At 41.8% G+C, this 19,936-nt stretch overlaps 1 protein-coding gene across 1 annotated transcript in view; it reads left to right on the forward strand.

The window, feature by feature from the left end:
* The window catches only part of PATJ (PATJ crumbs cell polarity complex component), a 134,387-nt gene that overhangs the window by 74,673 nt on the left and 39,778 nt on the right, over positions 1-19,936 (forward strand). The window contains exons 27-28 of the mRNA XM_054285616.1: positions 2,039-2,235; positions 10,231-10,322. Coding sequence (XP_054141591.1) covers positions 2,039-2,235; positions 10,231-10,322 — 289 coding nt within the window. The remainder of the gene's footprint in view (positions 1-2,038; positions 2,236-10,230; positions 10,323-19,936) is intronic.

Here is a 19,936-nt window from a genome sequence, read left to right on the forward strand (position 1 = left end):
GCAAGCAGCACTGAGATGTGTTACCCATGTACAACCAGCAGTGCAGGGAGCTGTGGCAGGAGGTGATGGACAGCAGCCCTACAGCTCCAGTTCTTGCTTTTAGCCACAAAAGTGCAATCAGTAAGAAAAAAAGCCCTTTTCTGCTGGTGCCCAGCTCTGGGGTGTGCTGCAGCTCCTTGCTGTGCTGTAATGAGTTATTGGTCTAATTGTGGTGGGCAGCAAATGCCTTGGAGCTCTTCAGGTCTGGACTTGGCCTCGTGGGCAGAGAAATTAAACCTCAGTGCTGTGACCAAGACAGGTGTGGCTGCATCTCCTTTGCTTTCAGAAACTCCATTTTTGAGACCCTTCCTCTCTTGCTGTTCTGACACTAAAAAGACAAAACAGTTTCCAAATCCATGTAGCAAACCACACCTCTAATTACAAGCTGACCCCATTAGTTAAGAAATACATTAAAAACCATGCAGCTACATGGATTGCCGTTTATTTAATACAGTTACATGAATTTTTGGGGGCATGTAATTGTAACAAATGAGCTTTCTAACTTTTTTTGGTGATACTCTGATTTTGTGCAGAGCTCTGTGGGGCTTTAGCAGCTTTCCAGGGATAACATCCCACCCTGGCTGTACACTCTGGGGTTTTGAGCATGGCAGGAAAATTCAGCCTGTAAATGCAGCAAGGGGAGAGCTGGTTGCTCTCAGTGGGGTAATTCTCTTGTGTGCAGCTGGGGCTGGAGATGGGAGCTGCTCTCCATGTCCCAGTGGGCTCTGCCAAGGCACAAGGGGCTGCTGCAGCTGGAGCAATTACTCAGGAAGGACCCTTGGAGAGGGGAACCACTGGGAATGTCCCATGTTCAGCTGCATCACCCTGATTCACAGCACAGGGGCTGTGGAAGGAGCATCTCTGCCTCATCTTCCTTCTTCTCAGCAGTTTTTGTTCACTTTTGGTTGCCTCCCTCTCACCTTCCCCAGCTCTTTTCCCTCTTCCTTGTTGTCATGGGAACATTCACTACAGCAGTTAAATCATGCTATTAAAATGTGCTTCCCCAGGAGAGTGCTGGTAGCTAATATTGATCTAGCTCCTGCTGCTGACTCAGGGATACGGCTGAACATATAATATCCCTTATTTCTGCCTTTCATGCATAATGCAGCAGTTTCTCTCACCTTGGGCTCTGTGCTAAGGTGACACCCAGCCACAGGGGTGTGCTTTGACTTGCTCTTTCAGATGTGTGGCCCAGCTGAAGGGTGCAGGTGGTGCTTTAAACTGAAATCTGCAGAGGGAAAGCAGACAGGACAGAGCTGCCCTCCCCAGCAGTGGTGATGGATGTTTGTGTGCCAGTGGTGAAAACACACTCAGATTAACCTGTCAGCATCCCCAGCCACGCTGTGTGCTCCCAGTAACTTTGTAAATACATCGAGCTCTGTCGCAGGAATGCTTGAAATGCAGATGAAAGACAAATAGCTACCTGAATATCAGGTGAGGCTGCATTTAAAAATGCAGTCACTCATCTCCATTGTCCCTGACATCTGCTCTGCCTAATCAGCCCGTGGAGTTCAGCAGAGCAGTGCTGGGAAGATTCCTGAGTCACCAGGAGGATGCAGAAGGTTTTACCTTGAGATGTGAGCTTGCAGTAATGTCTGAGCCATTAAGGGCTTCACTTTCCCACCGTGGTTAATTAACCAGCTCAAACTTTACGAGAGTTTCCTGGATTTGATAGGTTTTGTAAGGTAAAGGTGCCTCTGGAATTTCCTTGTTTACCCGCCTTTCAGAAAAGTTTTGGTTTGGAACCAGGCTGTTGTACAAATAATTAAAAATAGCGTAGGTTTCGTGTGAACAGTATTTGCAGCTGATGCTGCACTTTGCTGTGTGACTGATACACACAGAGCAAATGTTATTTTAGAGTCTGTGCTGAAAAGACCTCTGTTAAAAACACTTATTTGCTGAGGAGCCATAAATTTCTGGCATATTTGTGCCTGTTGTTGAACATCTGCACGTAACTCACTTCCATGTTCTAACTCCCTTTATGTTTTGGCCTTCCCAGAAAAAATCAGGCAGAGATATGCAGATCTCCCGGGAGAATTGCACATCATTGAGCTGGAGAAAGACAAGAATGGGCTGGGGCTCAGCCTGGCTGGCAACAAGGACCGCTCCAGGATGAGCATCTTCGTGGTGGGGATCAACCCCGACGGCCCCGCGGGACGGGACGGGCGCATGCACATCGGGGATGAGCTCCTGGAGGTAAAAGTTCCCTGGATACACCATGGGGATGAGCTCCTGGAGGTAAAACCCTGCCCTGAATGTAGTTTGGGGATGAAATCCTGGAGGTAAAGCCCTTCCCTGGATAGACCATGGGGATGGAGGTAAAACTCTTCCCTGGATCACTTTGGCGATGAACTCCTGGAGGTAAAACCCTTCCCTGGATCACTTGGGGATGGAGGTAAAACTCTTCCATGGATGCACTTTGGGGATGAGTTTCTGGAGGTAAAACCCTTCCCTGGGTGCAAATTAGGGATGAGCTCCTGGAGGTAAAACCCTGCCCTGAATGCAGTTTGGGGATGAAATCCTCGAGGTAAAACCCTTCCCTGGATAGACCTTGAGGATGGAGGTAAAATCCATCCCTGGATGCACTTTGGGGATGGAGGTAAAACTCTTCCATGGATGCACTTTGGGGATAAGCTCCTGGAAGTAAAATCCTTCCCTGGATGCACTTTGGGGATCAACTCCTTGAGGTTAAAACTCTTCCCTGGATACACCTCAGGGATGAACTCCTCTAAGTAAAATTCTTCCCTAGATGCAATTTGGGGATGAACTCCTGGAGGTAAAATCCATCCCTGGATGCACTTTGGGGATGGAGGTAAAACTCTTCCATGGATGCACTTTGGGAATGAACTCCTGGAGGTAAAACCCTTCCCTGGATCACTTTGGGCATGGAGGTCTAACTCTTCCCTGGATGCACTTTGGGAATGAGTTCCTCTAGGTGAAATTCTTCCCTGAATGCACTTTGGGAATGGAGGTAAAACTCTTCCCTGAATGCAATTTGGGGATGAACTCCTGGAGGTAAAACTCTTCCCTGAATGCAGTTTGGGGATGGAGGTAAAACTCTTCCCTGGATGCACTTTGGGGATGAGTTCCTCTAGGTAAAAGTCTTCCCTGTATGCAGTTTGGGGATGAAAGTTTATTCCTAGAAGTAAAACCCTTCCCTGCATGCACTTTGAAGGTGGAGGTAAAACTCTTCCCTGCATGCACTTTGGGGATGGAGGTAAAATTCTTCCCTGGATGCAATTTAGGGATGAACTCCTCTAGGTAAAACTTTTCCCTGGATGTAATTTAGGGATGAGCTCCTCTAGGTAAAATTCTTCCCTGGATACACCTCAGGGATGAACTCCTCTAGGTAAAACTCTTCCCTGGATGCAATTTGGGGATGAACTCCTCGAGGTAATTGTTCCCTTTAGCGTGTGCAGGGAGGGAGAGGCATCTTGAACCTTTAAATAAAGCCTGGAAGTGGAATGAGGTGGCTGAGCAAGGAGCTGTGCTGATTTATGCCAACTGAGAACTTGGCCTTTGGCAGGTAAATGTGTTTGCAGTGAAACAAAAATCACTGGCCTGTGAAAAGCAATGTCTTGTCAGCAAAGTCTGTGCTCTCAGCATGTTCACAAGCTCTGCGTGGGGAGGGGCTGCTGGAAGGCAGGAAGGGGACAGTAAATCAATCCTTGGAGTGCATGTGTGGTTTGCAGGGAAATTCACACTTTTCTTTAAAAAAAAAGCCAAAACCCCCTCAACGTTGCCATATGTGTTTTTACAGATGACAGGGATATTCCCCATCCTGAAAATAAATTTCATGCTGTAATCTGTTTTGATCTGTCGCAACTTTAAATGCTTATTTTCTGTAGTTGTGTCTGGCACGGGTTCACCCACGAGGCAAGAGAGCTCGTTAGCACGTGGAGTATTTTGTCTTCACTTTCTCTCCAGTCTCCTTGCCTCACCTTCAGCCTGCAAACACAGCTTTCCCTTCACTTCATCTGCCTTTTGGGCTCTTGCAAAATGACATTTTGCTGCTGTACCTGCAGAGATTCCCCACGTGGTGATTGCTTCAGTGGTTTATAAAAATCATCCCTCCTCCCTGGGGATCTTGCCCTTGGAGAGGGGAGCAGGGATTTGCTGACCTGCTGCTCGCCGTGAGTGGTGATGCTCTGAACTTCCAGCAGCTCTCTGTGCAACCAGGAAACCACCTATTTTTTCACATTTCTTGACTTGAGAAAGAGCAGTTTGGCTGCCTGGGGGTACCCTGGGAATAGTCAGAATTGTCCAAGCATTTGTCATTGTCTAACAGTTCTGTAATTAGGGGGTTTCAATACACATACTGCAAGAAAGATCTTTTTTTTGGCTGTAGAAACACCATCATCTGAAGTTGATTTCATTTTAAATGTGAGAAAAGGTATGAAGGTCTGGACCATAATGGAGTAGGGTTGGAAAATTGCTTTCTCCTTCAGAATGATGTTTTTTTCTGTCCCTGACACTGAATTCTAATGGTAAAAAAGGGGGAAATCATTAAATTTTGGGTGTGTTGAAAGAACTCGTGGCACTGTTCTCTGCATATCATAGGTAGAGCAAAGGATCTGAAGTTAAATACTTGAAAGAGGCACCATGTGGGATTAATCACAAGGCTGGGTTTTGCATGGATGAGCCACGTTATAAGGAAGCATTTCCCAAAGTGATGGTGTTGCCCTCATTCCTCTCCCTGTTAAGCTGGAAATAAAATGGGGTTTTTTTCCCTTCAGTAGAAGGAAAGTGAGATCCTCCATCTCAAAAATGCCCAGATTCAAATAAAAATCCAAGGAGACTTCACTAAGTACCTTGTTTATCCTTGCAATCCAGCTTAAGGTGTGCCACCAGTGGGCAGGAGTGCAATTCCTTACAGGAAAGGACAAATTCAAACATCTGCATTACAAAAGGCTGGGTTGTGCATTGGCCATGTGCACTGAGATGACAAAACTCACACCTGGTTCTCACCTAACTGCATGTTTAAGGTGCATTTGCATCTGCATCTTTAATTACACCTCAGTTTTCAGTAGTGGAACACCTCAGCAAGAGAAGGGATTCACATTTGGGAAGCCTCTGGCATTTCTGGGCTGCCCATTTGGACAGTCTTGCTCCATTAAAGCAGAGGATGCCCCTGCAGGGTGTGCAGATTATTCCCTGTGGGTTTTGCTGGAGTTCAGGTTGATGGGGTGGCCATTTAGACAGACAGATGTTACCTGTTCATTTTCCTTTTGAACTGGGGTTTGATCGGATTCAGTTGGAGGGTGTGGGATGCTGCCAGGCTCCCTCAGCTCCTTATTCATAAAATCTTTCATTGCTGAACTAATGAAATACCAGCTCATTTTAGCTTCTGCAAACAACAGTAGCCTTGTGGGGGCATGATCCTGGCTTGTTTTCACAAGCTGACATGGAGGGAAATGCAGGTCACATCAAAAACCTTCATGTGATGGTTATTTTTTAATTCCTCTTCAGTGATGTATTTTGGATGGCTGCGTGGCTGGAGAAAACAGCTTTTTGGGGGAAGAAGATCCTTTCATCCTACTTTTATACATGTGGGAAAACCACTTGGGTCAGAATTTTGTCCTTGCACAGAAAAGTGGGTTTTTTTTTACAGGACACAAGTTGTGCTTTTCCATTCTTTTTCCAAGCAGAGGAGCCATCTGTGGTGCTCCTGCCTGGCTCTCGTGCTGGTTTAGTGCAGGTGTCTGCCCTGCTTGGTGTCTTGTTGGGCTGGGCTCAGTGCTGGGGCTGGTGGTGCCCAGCATGGCCCTCAGCAGGGTCACCTGGAGCTGCACCTGTGCCTTGAATCCTGCTGCTCCCCATTAGCATAATTACCATTATTATTATTATTATTATTAATAATAATAATAATAATAATAATACTCTTCTCCTCCTTCTCCTTCTCCTCCTTCTCCTCCTCCTCCTCCTTCTCCTCCTTCTCCTCCTAATCATCTCCCCAGGAGAGAGTCAGCTGAGTTCTGTAATAAACCAGGCTGTTTTATATTTATATAAATATATTTATATTCTATAATAAACCAGGCTGTCAGAGCCCTCTCATGCTGAATTTCTGATGTTGGGATGTTCTGCCATCTCCCCTTCCCTTGCTGAAGATGGGGCAGGGTTTGGAAAGAACCTGCTCCTTTGGGTGTGGAGTTTTCCCTACCCATGAGCTGAGCTTTCAGCTTCTTTCCCACCCAACCCTTTCTGTGTTTTATTCTCTGAGGCCACAGCACCTCTTGAAAGAGTAAAAGCTCTTTTTTTTTTTTTTTTTACTTTTTTTTGACTCTTCAGACCAAAATCACTGTAGGAGTTTGCCTGTTGTCCATTCTGGACTGTTGCCCAGGTGTCAATTATTACATTTTATTTCTTTATGACATTTTTGCCACAGCTCAAAGCCAGGGAGCTTTTGTGCTAAATGCATTTTTATTGCTGTTTTATTTTGAGGTGCTTGGATAAATAGAAGTTATGCTGTAATAATACAATAGATACAGCAGTATTTTGCCCAAGTAAATGAGCTCCCCAGCCAAACTCACAATGGCATTTCTGTCCTGAGGTATGGGGGATTGGCATTCAATTCTCAGTTTATTTGCTGTGGGATCACAGAACAGAATCACAGAATGGTTTGGGTTGGGAGGAACCTTAAAATTCATCTCATTCCTTGTGCAGGGACCCCTTCCACAATCCCAGGGTGCTCCAAACCCTGTCCAGCCTGGCAGGGATGGAGCTTCTCTGCACAAACTGCTCCAGTGTCCCTTGCAGAGGAGTATGCAGGGCGTTTTTTGGTGTGCTTTGTGTTGTTTTTGGGTTTTTGGTGGTGATTTCCAGGCTGGCAGCAGGCAGGGCTGGCAGGGGAGGGCACAGGGATCTGTCCCTTCCCAATGTCCTTCCTCCACATCCCCAGGTGGGAGCCGCAGGCATCAGCTGCCAGCTCAGAGCAGGATATTTTCTGTCCTTACAGATTTCATGCTCTGTTGATCACTTCAGGTGATGCACATGTTTAAACATGTGCCCAGCAAGGATTTTGGTGAGGGAAATTCACATTCTAATTAGTTTTTCTCCCCAAGCTTTGGGAGCTTGGTGTGCTTTATGGGGTTTCAGTATATAAAATTTGACTGATAAAAAAAAGGCTTTGAAACTTCCCCCATTGTTTCAGAGAGCCTGGTTGTGTCTTGGAATGCTACAATTCCTGTGGTAAGAAGGAACCCAGTGCATTGTACAAAGAAATAATTATTACAGAAAGCTAAGCCAGTATTTTTACTAGCTTTGGGGTATCATTTAACTTGATTTTCATAAAAATCAGATGATACTAATTTTATGGATTTCCATTACTGCCACGTAGTAAAAACAGTGTGGGTTGGGTTTTGGTTTTTTTTTAATATCCATATCTAATGTTTCTCTTCTGCAAATTAAAGTTTGAGAAGCAAACAATCCTGGAGATTTTTCTCTCTGAACCCCAGAGCTCGGATTTCAGTGAGTTTGTACTTTCTGCTACTTTAGTGCATGAAACTGTAAACCAAAACTTCTGTAGGTGAAGGCAGCAGTACATTTGGGATCTGAGATTAAATCTGCCACAAAGCAATGTGGGATCACTTTAAAGGCTGAACTTGGAGGCTGACCTGACCTCGTACCTGCAGCAAGTTTTTATCTCTCTCTGAGCTCTGCTGACTTTCCAAGGAGTTATGGAAAGAGGCATTTCCATGAGAAGAGTTGATGTTGATTTAGATCAGTTTATTTCTTTTGCTTAGCCCAGGCTTTGCTTTTCTTTTCTAATCTCTAATGCAAAAAGTAAAGCACAGATTTGTAGGCTTTGACTCCCAGAGCACTATTTGGTTAATCTGACATGTTACTTTACTTAATTTGAAATATTTAAAGTGATGTTTCTTCCGAAATCCTAGATGCTCTCTGTTTTGTTTTATTTAAGTAGGCTTTGGTGTTTTGCTCATCACTGTGGTATCTGCAGCTAACAGAGCATTAATTTATTTTGCAAAAGAAAGTGTACTTCAAAAAAAAAATTAATACTGGGCATAATAACTCTGTAGGACAGTCCAAAACCTTGTGGAGATATATTGCTTTGATTATGCTTTCATTTTAGAGTAATTAAATAATTATAACTTAGAGACCCAGCTCACAGCTAATTAAATTTTAGACTATTTGATACATGTAGTGAGTAGGATTAATTTAGCCAGAGTAAAGCCTATAAATTTTAATCTAAGAAGTCTGCTGTTTAGGAAAATTGATGGTAATTTAACTAAATCCAAACAATTTGTAAAGCATACAGTATTCCCAGTGAACAATTTATTCTCAGACTTAGAGAAATTAAGTCAACAAACTCACTGAAAATTTCAAGTTGAGCTTGAAGGCAGAATGCAGCTGAGCATTCATCCATTTTTGCCACTGGATATTTAAATTGATGGTTGATTAATGAAGCATGGCCCAGGATGGTGCTTCTCACCCTGGTTTTTCCATGGCAGCTGCAGACAGAACCATATTAACTCTTTGGGAAAGTGATAGTATTTCCTTTTAGCTCCTGCTTTTGTACAATAAAAGGCTTGGTAGGTGAAAGTTCTGCACTTCAATCCCAGTCAGTAACCAATTGTTAGGGGGATTATTCTTGTCCTTGCATTGTCCTTATTTAACTGATGAACTTGCATCATGTTTTGACCCACTGAAAATAAGATTTGTGAATATTCCAAATGTATCTGACTAGCCCATATCACACCAGGCTGGAAGACTTGGCCTGTTACTTCTTGTCTGAATGGAAAAAAAAAAAAAAATAAATCCTTCTAAGATCACAAACCCAGGATCCAATACAAACATCTGCAGTAACAAAAATTCCTTCTGTAATCACCACCGAATTGTTCCTGGGCTCCGTGTTCCTTATTGTTTTAAGCAGCATTGGTGTATCAAATGTGAATGTAAATATTATGTTGTAAATTTAGAGTGGGAGGAAAAACCTGCAGCATTGAAGCACAGGAGTGTTTAGGTTGGAAAAGTCCTTTAGGACACAGAGTGCAGCCATGCCCCAGCACTGCCAAGGCCAGCACTGCCCCAATGTCCCCAGGTGCCACATCCACAGGGATGTTAAACCCCTCCAGGGATGGGCACTGCCCTGGGCAGGACAACCCTTTCCATGAAGAAATTTTCCCAGATATCCAATCTAAACTTTCCTTGGCACAGCTTGAAGCCATTTCTTCTTGTCCTGTCTCTTGTTATTTGGGAGCACAGCCCCCTGGCTGTCCCCTCCTGTCAGGAGCTGTGCAGAGCCACGAGGGCCCCTGAGCCTCCTTTGCTCCAGGCTGAGCCCCTGCCCAGCTCCTCAGGGATTCTGCAGCTCCTGCCCAGCTCCTCAGGGATTCTGCAGCCCCTGCCCAGCTCCTCAGGGATTCTGCAGCCCCTGCCCAGCTCCCTCAGGGATTCTGCAGCCCCTGCCCAGCTCCTCAGGGATTCTCCAGCCCCTTCCCAGTTCCATTCCCTGCCCTGGACCTGCTCCATCCCCTCCATGTCCTTCTTTCTGTGGCTGGGGACCCCAGCAGTGCCCCCAGGGCTGGAGGTTGCTCACAGGGTTTGGTCACTGCCCTGCTGGTGTGGCCACAGCACTGGTGACCAGGACAGGTGCCCTGGCCCTGCTGCCCACCTGGGGGATGTCCTGGCCAGGCTGTTTCCCCTGCCTTTCCCATTTCCCTGTGTCCAGAGCAGGGCTTGGTGCTGCTGCTGTGCTCAGGTGTGGATCCATCCCAGCAAAAGGGATGCAGCATCATGTCCTTAAAATGTCCTTCATCCCCCTAACTCCCACTCCTCCTCCTTCAGCAGAGCTGAGGAGTCAGCACAGTCTTAGCAACCAGTTCTCCTCAATGGCCAGAGCCTGCAGGCAAAGTCTCAACATCTAAACATCTGTGCTGCTGTCACATCTGTATGATTCTCCTCAGATCAAGTTGCTTTCCAAAAATCTGGGAATAATCCTTGAAATCCATTCAAGGGATCTGTGGGGGGAAAAAAAAAATCTCTCATTTGTGGTTTACTAATAACAGTAAATTAGCTCTGCATTGGTTCCTGTTTTATATAGATCAAGATTTGGAGACCACATTTTCTTTGAGTCTTATCTCCTTATCCCACAGTAAACTTGGAAGTCTCGGTGGTATAAATTAGAACAAGGTGTACTCCTCCACTTACATGAAAATCATTTTCTTTTAACAGATAAACAATCAGATATTGTATGGAAGAAGCCACCAGAATGCTTCTGCAATCATTAAAACTGCCCCATCCAAGGTCAAGCTGGTTTTCATACGGTAAGAACCATTCACATCAAAACATTTGCTGCACTTTAGCCTATGCCATGACATATTTACATATTTAGCCTGCTTTGCACATGCTGAACTTTCCCAATTCTCTTTGAAGCTGAATAAATCTTTTCCCTGACTATTCTTCTTGGAACAGTTCAAGAGTTCTCCATAATAATGTAAAAAAAAAAAAAAAAAGAAAATACCTAATGGAAATGAATGCTTATTTTAGGGGTGTCTGCTGAAAACTTGAGCTATTCCTCTTGGGCTTGGGAGCTGCTTCTCCCACAGCTTCCTGAAGTGCTTTGGGATGGGTTGGAGAGGGCAGCTTGTTCATCCAGCCAGGAGGGAGTGGGGATGGTGCAGAGGCTTGGGATTGCTGGAGAGGAGCAGGGATGGAGCACAAGGAGCAGGAACTGGCTGGAAGCCTGGAGGACACCTTTGTGTGGGCATCAAAAGGGGATTTTGGAAGTGAGCAAGGGCTTGTTCGTACAGAGGGGAAGGCTGGCTTTGCCAAGGAGAGCTGGGATGGATTGTGTGGGAGGGAATATGCTAAAACACCCTTTCATCTGCATAAAAATTACATGTGGGCATTTTTCTTTCGCTCCGAGCATGAAAATTTTTCCTCTTTGTACATGAATTAAAGACACCTGCGTGCGTTCCCTCAGTAGTTCAGGAAGTGTTGCTCTCCTGACCCTGGGCAGGAGGTCTGGGAAAAAGCTGCCTCTTTCCCAGGACTCAAACATGCTCCAACAGGCTGGGATTTCACAGATGTGCATTTATGAATAAATCCCAGCTGTGACTTTTGCTGGGCACTTCACCCCCGTGCCATTTTATAAGGTGCTCTTCCCACCAACACCTACATCATCCTGGCTATTGTTTTACATTCCTGGCTCATCCACAGGCTCCCTGTGAACAATGTCATAATCTGTGGTTGAATGCATATAAATGTTTACATTTACTGCCACGGCTCTGCCTGCTGCAGCGTGCCCAGGAGTGATGGAGGAGCAGCATTAGCACTGTGAGGAATGAGTTGCTGTCCTTGGCAGCTCTGAGGATCTGAAGGAGATTAATGCTCCTGCCTGCAGCTCCTGTGTTACTTTCCCCGGCCACTGAGAATTCAACGTCACGTCCCACAGCTCACTCACCGTTATTTAATTGCCTGTGGAAAATGTGGAGGTTCCAGAGGCAAAACCCCCACTTGTGGGAGCCCAGGCCAAGAGTGGAGCTCCTTCCCTGGTGCTCCAAGCAGAACTCCAGGGAATGGGCCCCGGCAGAGCCGCTTCCATGGGCTGCAGGTCCTTGGTGCATTGTTTGGGTCCTTGGTTTGTCTTTTGGATCCTTGGTTTGTCTTTTGGATCCTTGGTTTGTCCTTTGGATCCTTGGTTTGTCTTTTGGATCCTTGGTTTGTCCTTTGGATCCTTGGTTTGTCTTTTGGATCCTTGGTGTGTCCTTTGGATCCTTGGTTTGTCTTTTGGATCCTTGGTGTGTCCTTTGGATCCTTGGTTTGTCTTCTGGATCCTTGGTTTGTCTTTTGGATCCTTGGTTTGTCTTTTGGGTCCTTGGTTTGTCTTTTGGGTCCTTGGTTTGTCTTCTGGATCCTTGTTGTGTCTTTTGGATCCTTGGTGTGTCTTTTGGGTCCTTGGTTTGTCTTCTGGATCCTTGGTTTGTCTTTTGGATCCTTGGTGTGTCTTTTGGGTCCTTGATTTGTCTTTTGGGTCCTTGGTTTGTCTTCTGGATCCTTGGTTTCTCTTTTATGTCCGTGGTGTGTCTTCTGCCCTTTGAGACACAAAGGCCATGTAGATTCTTACCTAAAATTCTCCTTTTCTAATTGTTATCTTCAAGGCAAAAATTCATCTCAAATATTCGAGACACTAGAAATATATACTGGAAATACCATTGGGTGATTCTTGTTTCTATCTCACAGATTTTTTTTAAGAAACCAAATTTCTGCTTTTAAATGCTGCTGCTGAGGGTGTAAACTTCCATCTTGCCAAGAGCACAACTCTTGGCCTTACCCTGGCAGCTGCTGAGTTTGTGTGCTCAGCCCAGGCAGGCTCTGGAGCAGCAATAAAAGGGAATTTTCACACTGAGAGGATGTTCTCAGCACCTGGAGCACTGCCCCAAACGTGGGGAGAAAACCAGTGTCCCTTGTTTTTTGATGTCTGCTCGAGTTCTAGCAAAGACAAATTAGACTGTCTCTCTTAAATGTGGATTTTAAGGACAAACAAGAATTATTTGCTCTTCTCATGCAAACCCTGTTCCATGAGCCCAGTGTGTCTTGGTGCTCCCCATTCCTCCAGCTCAGACCACAAACCCAGTGGATGGTGCTGAGTGAAAACATGAGCTGTGGCCTTTCTGTGCCTCTGGATGTGTTTTGGCTGTGTTACACCACAGCTCACCACAGCGAAATGGCACAGACTGCAGGAGCTCTGAGAGAAATTAATTTGGTCTTCATGTTCATCCAAATACAAATATCCTCACTTCACCAGTGAAAAACCTGAGGAGATTATAATTTTGTAGAAATGCATCAATCCACAGCCTGAAAAGGTCCTGACTGAGCTGACTCAGGGCATAAAGGCCGAGCTGGAGGAATTTTTGGGCTGTTCCAATGCCCTCTCTGATACCCTGAGGCCTTTTTTCCCTGGGATGCAGGATGCTGAGTGATAAGCATGCTGCTATCCCCTTGGAAGCAGGAAACAGCATCCAGGTTTTCCTATTCCTGGTGTTTTGGTTCATGTGCAGGGCAGGGGGATGTTTCCATAAACTCCTTAATCAGTTGTGAAAGAAGCCCAGAAATTCCTGGGCACAGAAAAGCCTTTCTGGGAGAGCTGTAATAACTATCATTAAATAACTTTAGAGAATCACAGAATGGTTTGGCTTGGAAGGAACCTTCAAGATCATCCAGCTCCAGCCCCAGGTTTATTTCTTTTTCTAGACAAAGATAAAGGATAAAAGGTGTCCTCAGCCTTTTGGACTTTTTGCTGAAATCCTGACTTACCACCACGTGTGCTATAAAAGTCTGTTCACACATTTTTACACCCAGGTAGTGTTACAATTGCATTCCCACCCTTTCCTGGAATTTCTGCTGATGAGACACAGCTCAGTAGCTGCTGTGAGAACCACAGACACCCCCTTATGTCTGAAGGCTTCTCACTCTGCTTCATGAGCATCTTTTCCTCAATTAAGTTGACGGTGATTATTTAAAACAGTTGATTTTGGCCAGATTCCAAAATATAAGTCTTAACACAGCCCTGTTTCCCAGTGGTCTCATTAATTACTTGAGCTTCTAAGAGCATCTAAAAGATTTGCAGTTAGAGTGTCACTTTCCTTTTTTTTAGGGGGCAATAAGGGATGTCATGTCTTTGTTGCCTTTTGAAATTTTTGCTCTGATTCTCCAACAGGAATTAGGTAATAATAATTACCTGATTATTAAGTAATTTATCATTATAAAGTAATAAAATTATTTATTTTATTATTATTTTATTATTTGTTTTATTATTTATTTATTAGGCAAATATTTAATAAAATAATTACCTAATTATTAAGTATTTTTATTATAAAGTAATAAAATTATTTATTTTATCATTATGATTTTATTATTTGTTTTATTTATTGATTTTATTTTTAATTTTTATTATGTAATTATTTTATTAGATAAGTAAGTAATTTATTATTATAAAATAATAAAAAGAGGGACTTGCTTCTGTTTGGAGTGTCTGTGCCCCAGTTTCCAGAATAAGATGAGTTTCTACCCATTGTGGGTTTTGGTCATGTGTTGTAAGTCCATCCCTGTAACGTGCATAATGAAACAATATCATTAAATTTTACATCTGGAGTAGGAAATCCAGTTTACATCAGAATGCTCTTTTACAGTGCGAATTTTATGATTCAGCAAATTCAGTGTTTTTCCAATGCTCAATTAACTGCCTTTAATCTGGTTTGGTGCTTCAGTGCTGGTATAATAAGCTGATCAAATATAGCTGAGTGCTTGAATCAAAGAGAATTCCACGGATTTCAAACCATCCTCCCATTGTGCTCAGTCCTGTGAGTCACTCCTTGCTCTACCTTTATCCCTTAAAAGAAAATTGCCTTTTGCAGTGATGAGCCATGAGAAATGCTTTAACAGTGAGGGATTTTTCTGATTTAAATTCCATCTGTCGTCTGTCCTGAGCCCTCCCACACTGCAGCCCCTGCTCTGATATTGCTGCTTCCTGCTGGTGGCATTGTGCAGCCCACAAATCTGTCACCCAAGCCCTCCTTCATTTCCAGGTGTAATCTCCTCTTATTTATGGTGTTATTTATGTGCAGAGAGAGATCCTTCTGCTCCAAGGACTGGGGAGTGTCTGGGCTATTCAACACTCCCCACTACTGTGACTTTGACTCTTCTTTCAGATCCTCTAGAAGTGACTTCTTATGTTTAGTGCCACTCTCAAACACTGCCATGCTTTAGAAATTATTAGAAATTATTTCTGTAATAGTTAGGAAAATATTAGAAATTATTTCTATAATAATTAGAAAATTATTAGAAAATATTCCTGTAATAACTAGGAAAAATATTAGAAATTATTTCTATAATAATTAGAAAATTAATTGAAATTATTTCTATACTAATTAGCAAATTATTTGAAATTATTTCTATAATAATTAGAAATAATTAGAATTAGAAATGATTTTTACGTTTGTTCAAACCTACATAAACCCCACTGCTGTGACTTTGACTCTTCTTTCAGATCCTCTAGAAGTGACTTCTTATGTTTAGTGCCACTCAAACACTGCCATGCTTTAGGAATTATTTGAAATTATTTCTATAATAATTAGAAAATAATTCAAAATAATTTCTATAATAATTAGAAAATTATTCGAAATTATTTCTATAATAATTAGGAAATTATTAGGTATTATTTCTATAATAATTAGAATTATAAATTATTTTTACGTTTGTTCAAACCTACATAGACCCCACTGCTGTGACTTTGACTCTTCTTTCAGAGCCTCTAGAAGTGATGTCTTATATGTTTAGTGCCACTCTCAAACACTGCCATGCTTTAGAAATTATTAGAAATTATTTCTCTAATAATTAGGAAATTATTAGAAATAATTTCTATTATAATTAGAAAATTATTAGTAATTATTTCTGTAATTATTGGGAAATTATTAGGAATTATTTCTCGAATAATTAGAAAATTATTTCTATAATAATTAGAAATAATTAGAATTAGAAATAATTTTTAAGTTTGTTCAAACCTACATAATTGCCCATATTTTAAGGGCATAAACTCCTGTTTTTACTTGCTTTGATTGCTGAGGTTCTTTCATGTGGGAAAGTTTAAACCTAAGCCCTTGCCAGGCCCTGTGTGTGTGCAAGTTTGAACCTTTCCTGTTTTCTCCAGAGCTGTTTCCTCCTCTCCGTCATACACGTGTGGGAACAGGCTCAGGAATGGCTCAGGAAGTTCAGGGATTTGGGCTGCTCCAAAACCTTTGATGACCTGAGCTGCAGTTTATAAGAACATGAGTTGTTCATTTAGAACACCCCTGTGCCCGCGGCTCCCGTTAACTGGGGGTGGGAGGAGAGCAAGTGCAGAACAAGACTCTCTTGCTGCTGTGGCAGAGGTTGTTCAGGAGGATGCACAAAGGTCCTGCTTGGAGGAGAAACCCAGTGAGTGTGCTCAGGGTGCAGCTCTCCTGCAGCTCCTCTCTTCCAAAGGGAAGACAAAGATGAGAAAATACAAGATCTTGATTTCTATTTTATTTTTATTTTATTTTAACAAGCAGGATGTGGACAATATAAGCTTCTGACAATCTGCAAGACTTTATGCCCTGGTGTCACCTTGCAGAGGGAACATTTATTCCCTTGTTCTACATTTGTTTACACTATTATTGCATTTATTGACACTATTATTTGCATATACATTTAAAAGCTTTCAACAATGTGCAAGACTTTATATCCTGGTGTCACCTTGCAGACGAAACATTTATTCCCTTGTTCTACATTTATTTACAGTATTATTTACATATACATTTATAAGCTTTCAATAATCTGCCATTCTTTATGTCCTGGTGTCGCCTTGCAGAGGAAACATTGATTCCCTTGTTCTACATTTACACATTTACATTTTGCACTATTATTGCGTTTATTTACATATGCATTTATAAACTTCCAACAATCTGCAAGACTTTATATCCTAGTGTTACCTTGCAGAGAAAACATTTATTCCCTTGTTCTACGTTTACACTATTACATTTTACACTATTATTGCATTTGTTTACACTATTATTTACATATATATTTATAAGCTTTCAATATTCTGCCATTCTTTATGTCCTGGTGTCATTTTGCAGAGGAAACATTTATTCCCTTGTTCTTCATTTATTTACACTATTATTGCATTTATTTACACTATTATTTACATACATATTTATAAGCTTTCAACAATCTGCAAGACTTTATATCCTGGTGTCACCTTATGGAAGAAACATTTTTTCCCTTGTTCTACATTTATTTTCACTATTATTGCATTTATTTACACTATTATTTGCACATACATTTATAAAGTTCCAATAATCTGCCATTCTTTATGTCCTGGTGTCACTTTGCAGAGGAAACATTTATTCCCTTGTTCTACATTTATTTTCACTATTATTGCATTTTTTACACTATTATTTACATACACATTTTCAGCACCCAACTTCAGCTTCCCTTCATACCTTCCTGCACCTTCCTGGGTGCTCCCTTTGGATTTATCTTTGCCTGTGGCTCTCTTCAGGCTTCTTTTGTACCCAGTTTTTGTGATATTTAAGTCAGTAACAATTCTATTTGCCTTGGCTTAAGCTGCAAAGGTGCAGATGGAGCAGAACATCAGGAGTTTTACTTTTTTGATCTACAAGACAGGATGAGGAATGTCCAGGAGCCCTGTTTAGACTAGAAAGAAGTAAAATGTAAGGAATTAAGTAAGGTATGAATGAAGTAAGGAATGAAGCCTTTATCTTGAGTGTGAAGGTTTGGACACCTTAACCCCAAGCAGAATTGAGCAGCAGCAACTGGGAGCAGCTTTTTTGGAGGTGGTTCTGGGGAATGCTCCTCTGCGGTCACTGTAATTTGAATGTGATGTTCAGACTTCTGAGATGTCTGCCCCTGCATCAAAAGAAAATGATTGCTCCTTTTAGTCGTAAATAAATTCACTTTTTAGTTGAGGACACTTGTGGAAGTGGAGAGCAGAAACAGCAATTTCTTATTAGATCTGTCACTTTAAAATATATTCCCACTTTGATTCTGCTTTGAAGCATTCTCCTTTGAAGCAGCATTAAAGTATTTAAATATGTACGAGTCCTAGCAGGGGGAGATTACAAGTTGTGACACTGTGTGACCTTGGGGGTTTTTATATTTTTGCTTTTTGTTTTCCCAGGGATATTAACATAAGTGGTTTTTTATTGTTTGGAATAAAAATGGCCATCCACTTAAAGCTACATAAAGATATTTTTTCCCCACTGGTGGAAAAAAATACAAAGGTGTTTGTGTATGAAGTGAAAACTAGTTTGGATAATTCATTTTACCCCAGTTTGTCATGAAGATTGTGTCTAGCAATTTTTAGGGTATTTCTTACAAAAAAAATTTATATATAATGTAATTATTATTACATTATATATAATAATGCATTTACTTATTTATTTATATTGAAATATATAATGTAATTATTATTACATTACATATAATAATGTATTTATTAACTTATTTATATTAAATATATAAATAAGTAAATAAAAATATATTCTTATATATAAATATATATTTATTTACTTATTTCTATTTTAAATATATAATATATATAAAAATACATGTATATATTATATATACAAAATATATATACTTTATATATCTATTTTTAGTAATTGATATAATTTTCTATATTAATATTTTCTATAATTATATGTTCATATAATTTTATATTTTGTCTATTTATATTTTATATATAATTTAATATATTTTATTTCTATTCTTTTTTTAATATATCTATATCTATATTTCTATATTTCTATATATTTTTATATATATATATCTATATATCTATATCTATCTTTATTTCCATGTTTGCTCCTAATTGCACAGCATGGATCCTGCATTGTGAGCTGCAGAGTGGGGTTGGTTTTCATGCTGATTGTACTTCACATAAACTATTGTCAGGAAAAGCTCTGCAGTCAAGGCAAAATCACAAAATCACAAAATCACAGGATTTACTCGTGTGGGTTAGAAAAGCACCAACCATAAGGAGATCGATGTCTCACCAAGATAAGAGCAGGGAAAACATCCTTGCCCAATATGCCCTGTGGGGTGAGATGCGCTTGGGAACTGTGAAATGCTGATGGAATCCAGGGCTGGGTGCGTGTCCTGGTGCCTCTCCCAGGCTGGGCTCTCCCTCCTGCGGGGCTCTGAGAGCAGAGGCTGCAGCCAGGACAGCTCTGGGAGCACCCAGCCAGCTCCTCTGGATGCTGTGCCTGTGAGCTTGCAGATAAGGGAATGAATTCCCCAGCCTTTGCCTGCAGGATTTATCATTTCGGATGCCTGTGACTCCCATTTGCTGCTGTGCTCAGAGCTGTTGATTCACAGAGTTATTTCTCAGTGATCAGAACATGCTAGCTCCATGTCTTTTAACCCTTCAGGGGGGAAATGAGACTTTTTTTCTTTCAGGCACTTCCATAAAATGTGTTTAAAACACATAATAGTCTAATAGTTTATTCCATAAATTAAAGAGGAAGAGATTCTGCTCGTGTCACAGTAGCATGGAGCGTAGTAGAGAGAAAATCAAACCTGGAAGAGCCAGGAGAAGTCACTTCCCTTCATCTAAGAGCTGTACCTGTGGAGCAGCAGCATCACTGATCCCTCCTGCAAAAAGGCTGGAGAAGGAGCTTTGTGAAAAGGCACAAAGTGAGAGGACAGGGGGGAATGGCTGTAACCTGCCTGGGGTATTTAGGTTGGATTTTGGGAAGAAATTCCTCCCTGTGAGGGTGGGCAGGCCCTGGCATAGATACCCAAAGCAGCTGTGGCTGCCCCTGGATCCCTGGCAGTGCCCAAGGCCAGGCTGGAGCCCCCTGGGACAGTGAAGGTGTCACTGCCATGGCAGGAGTGGCACTGGATGAGTTTTAAAGTCCCTTCCCACCCAAACTGTGATTCTGTGATTATTTGCCTTAAATGATATCACTGAAGTCATCTGTTACCTGGCTTCGTTTTACAGAGGCCAAAAAAACACAGAGCTAATTCCAGAAAACAAATCAGTTTAAATGGCAGTTGAGGAAAAACATCAGCAAGGCAGAATGCTGTTAAATACAAAAAAAAACAAATTAATCAGATGTCAACTTCAGAGGCGTTTTAAAGAGAGAGAAAAAGATGCCATACATCATAAGCATTTTGGAAAAACAACTCACTTTATATGTAGGGAGAATCAGTGTTCATCTCCTCTTCTCCCTGCATTTTATAACATCTTTTCCAAGTTTTTACATTGAAAAGACTGCAGCAAAAATGAACAAAAAAAGAAAAAGCAATCTGTTACATTATAACAGGTATTTCAGTAACATGAATGTGAAACTATAAACAAGCAGTTTACAGATGTAGAGACCATTAAAAGGGG

Source organism: Melozone crissalis, unplaced genomic scaffold, assembly GCF_028551555.1.
Source record: "Melozone crissalis strain CALT ecotype California unplaced genomic scaffold, PUWL_Pcris_2 ptg000045l_1, whole genome shotgun sequence".
Lineage (NCBI taxonomy): Eukaryota > Metazoa > Chordata > Aves > Passeriformes > Passerellidae > Melozone > Melozone crissalis.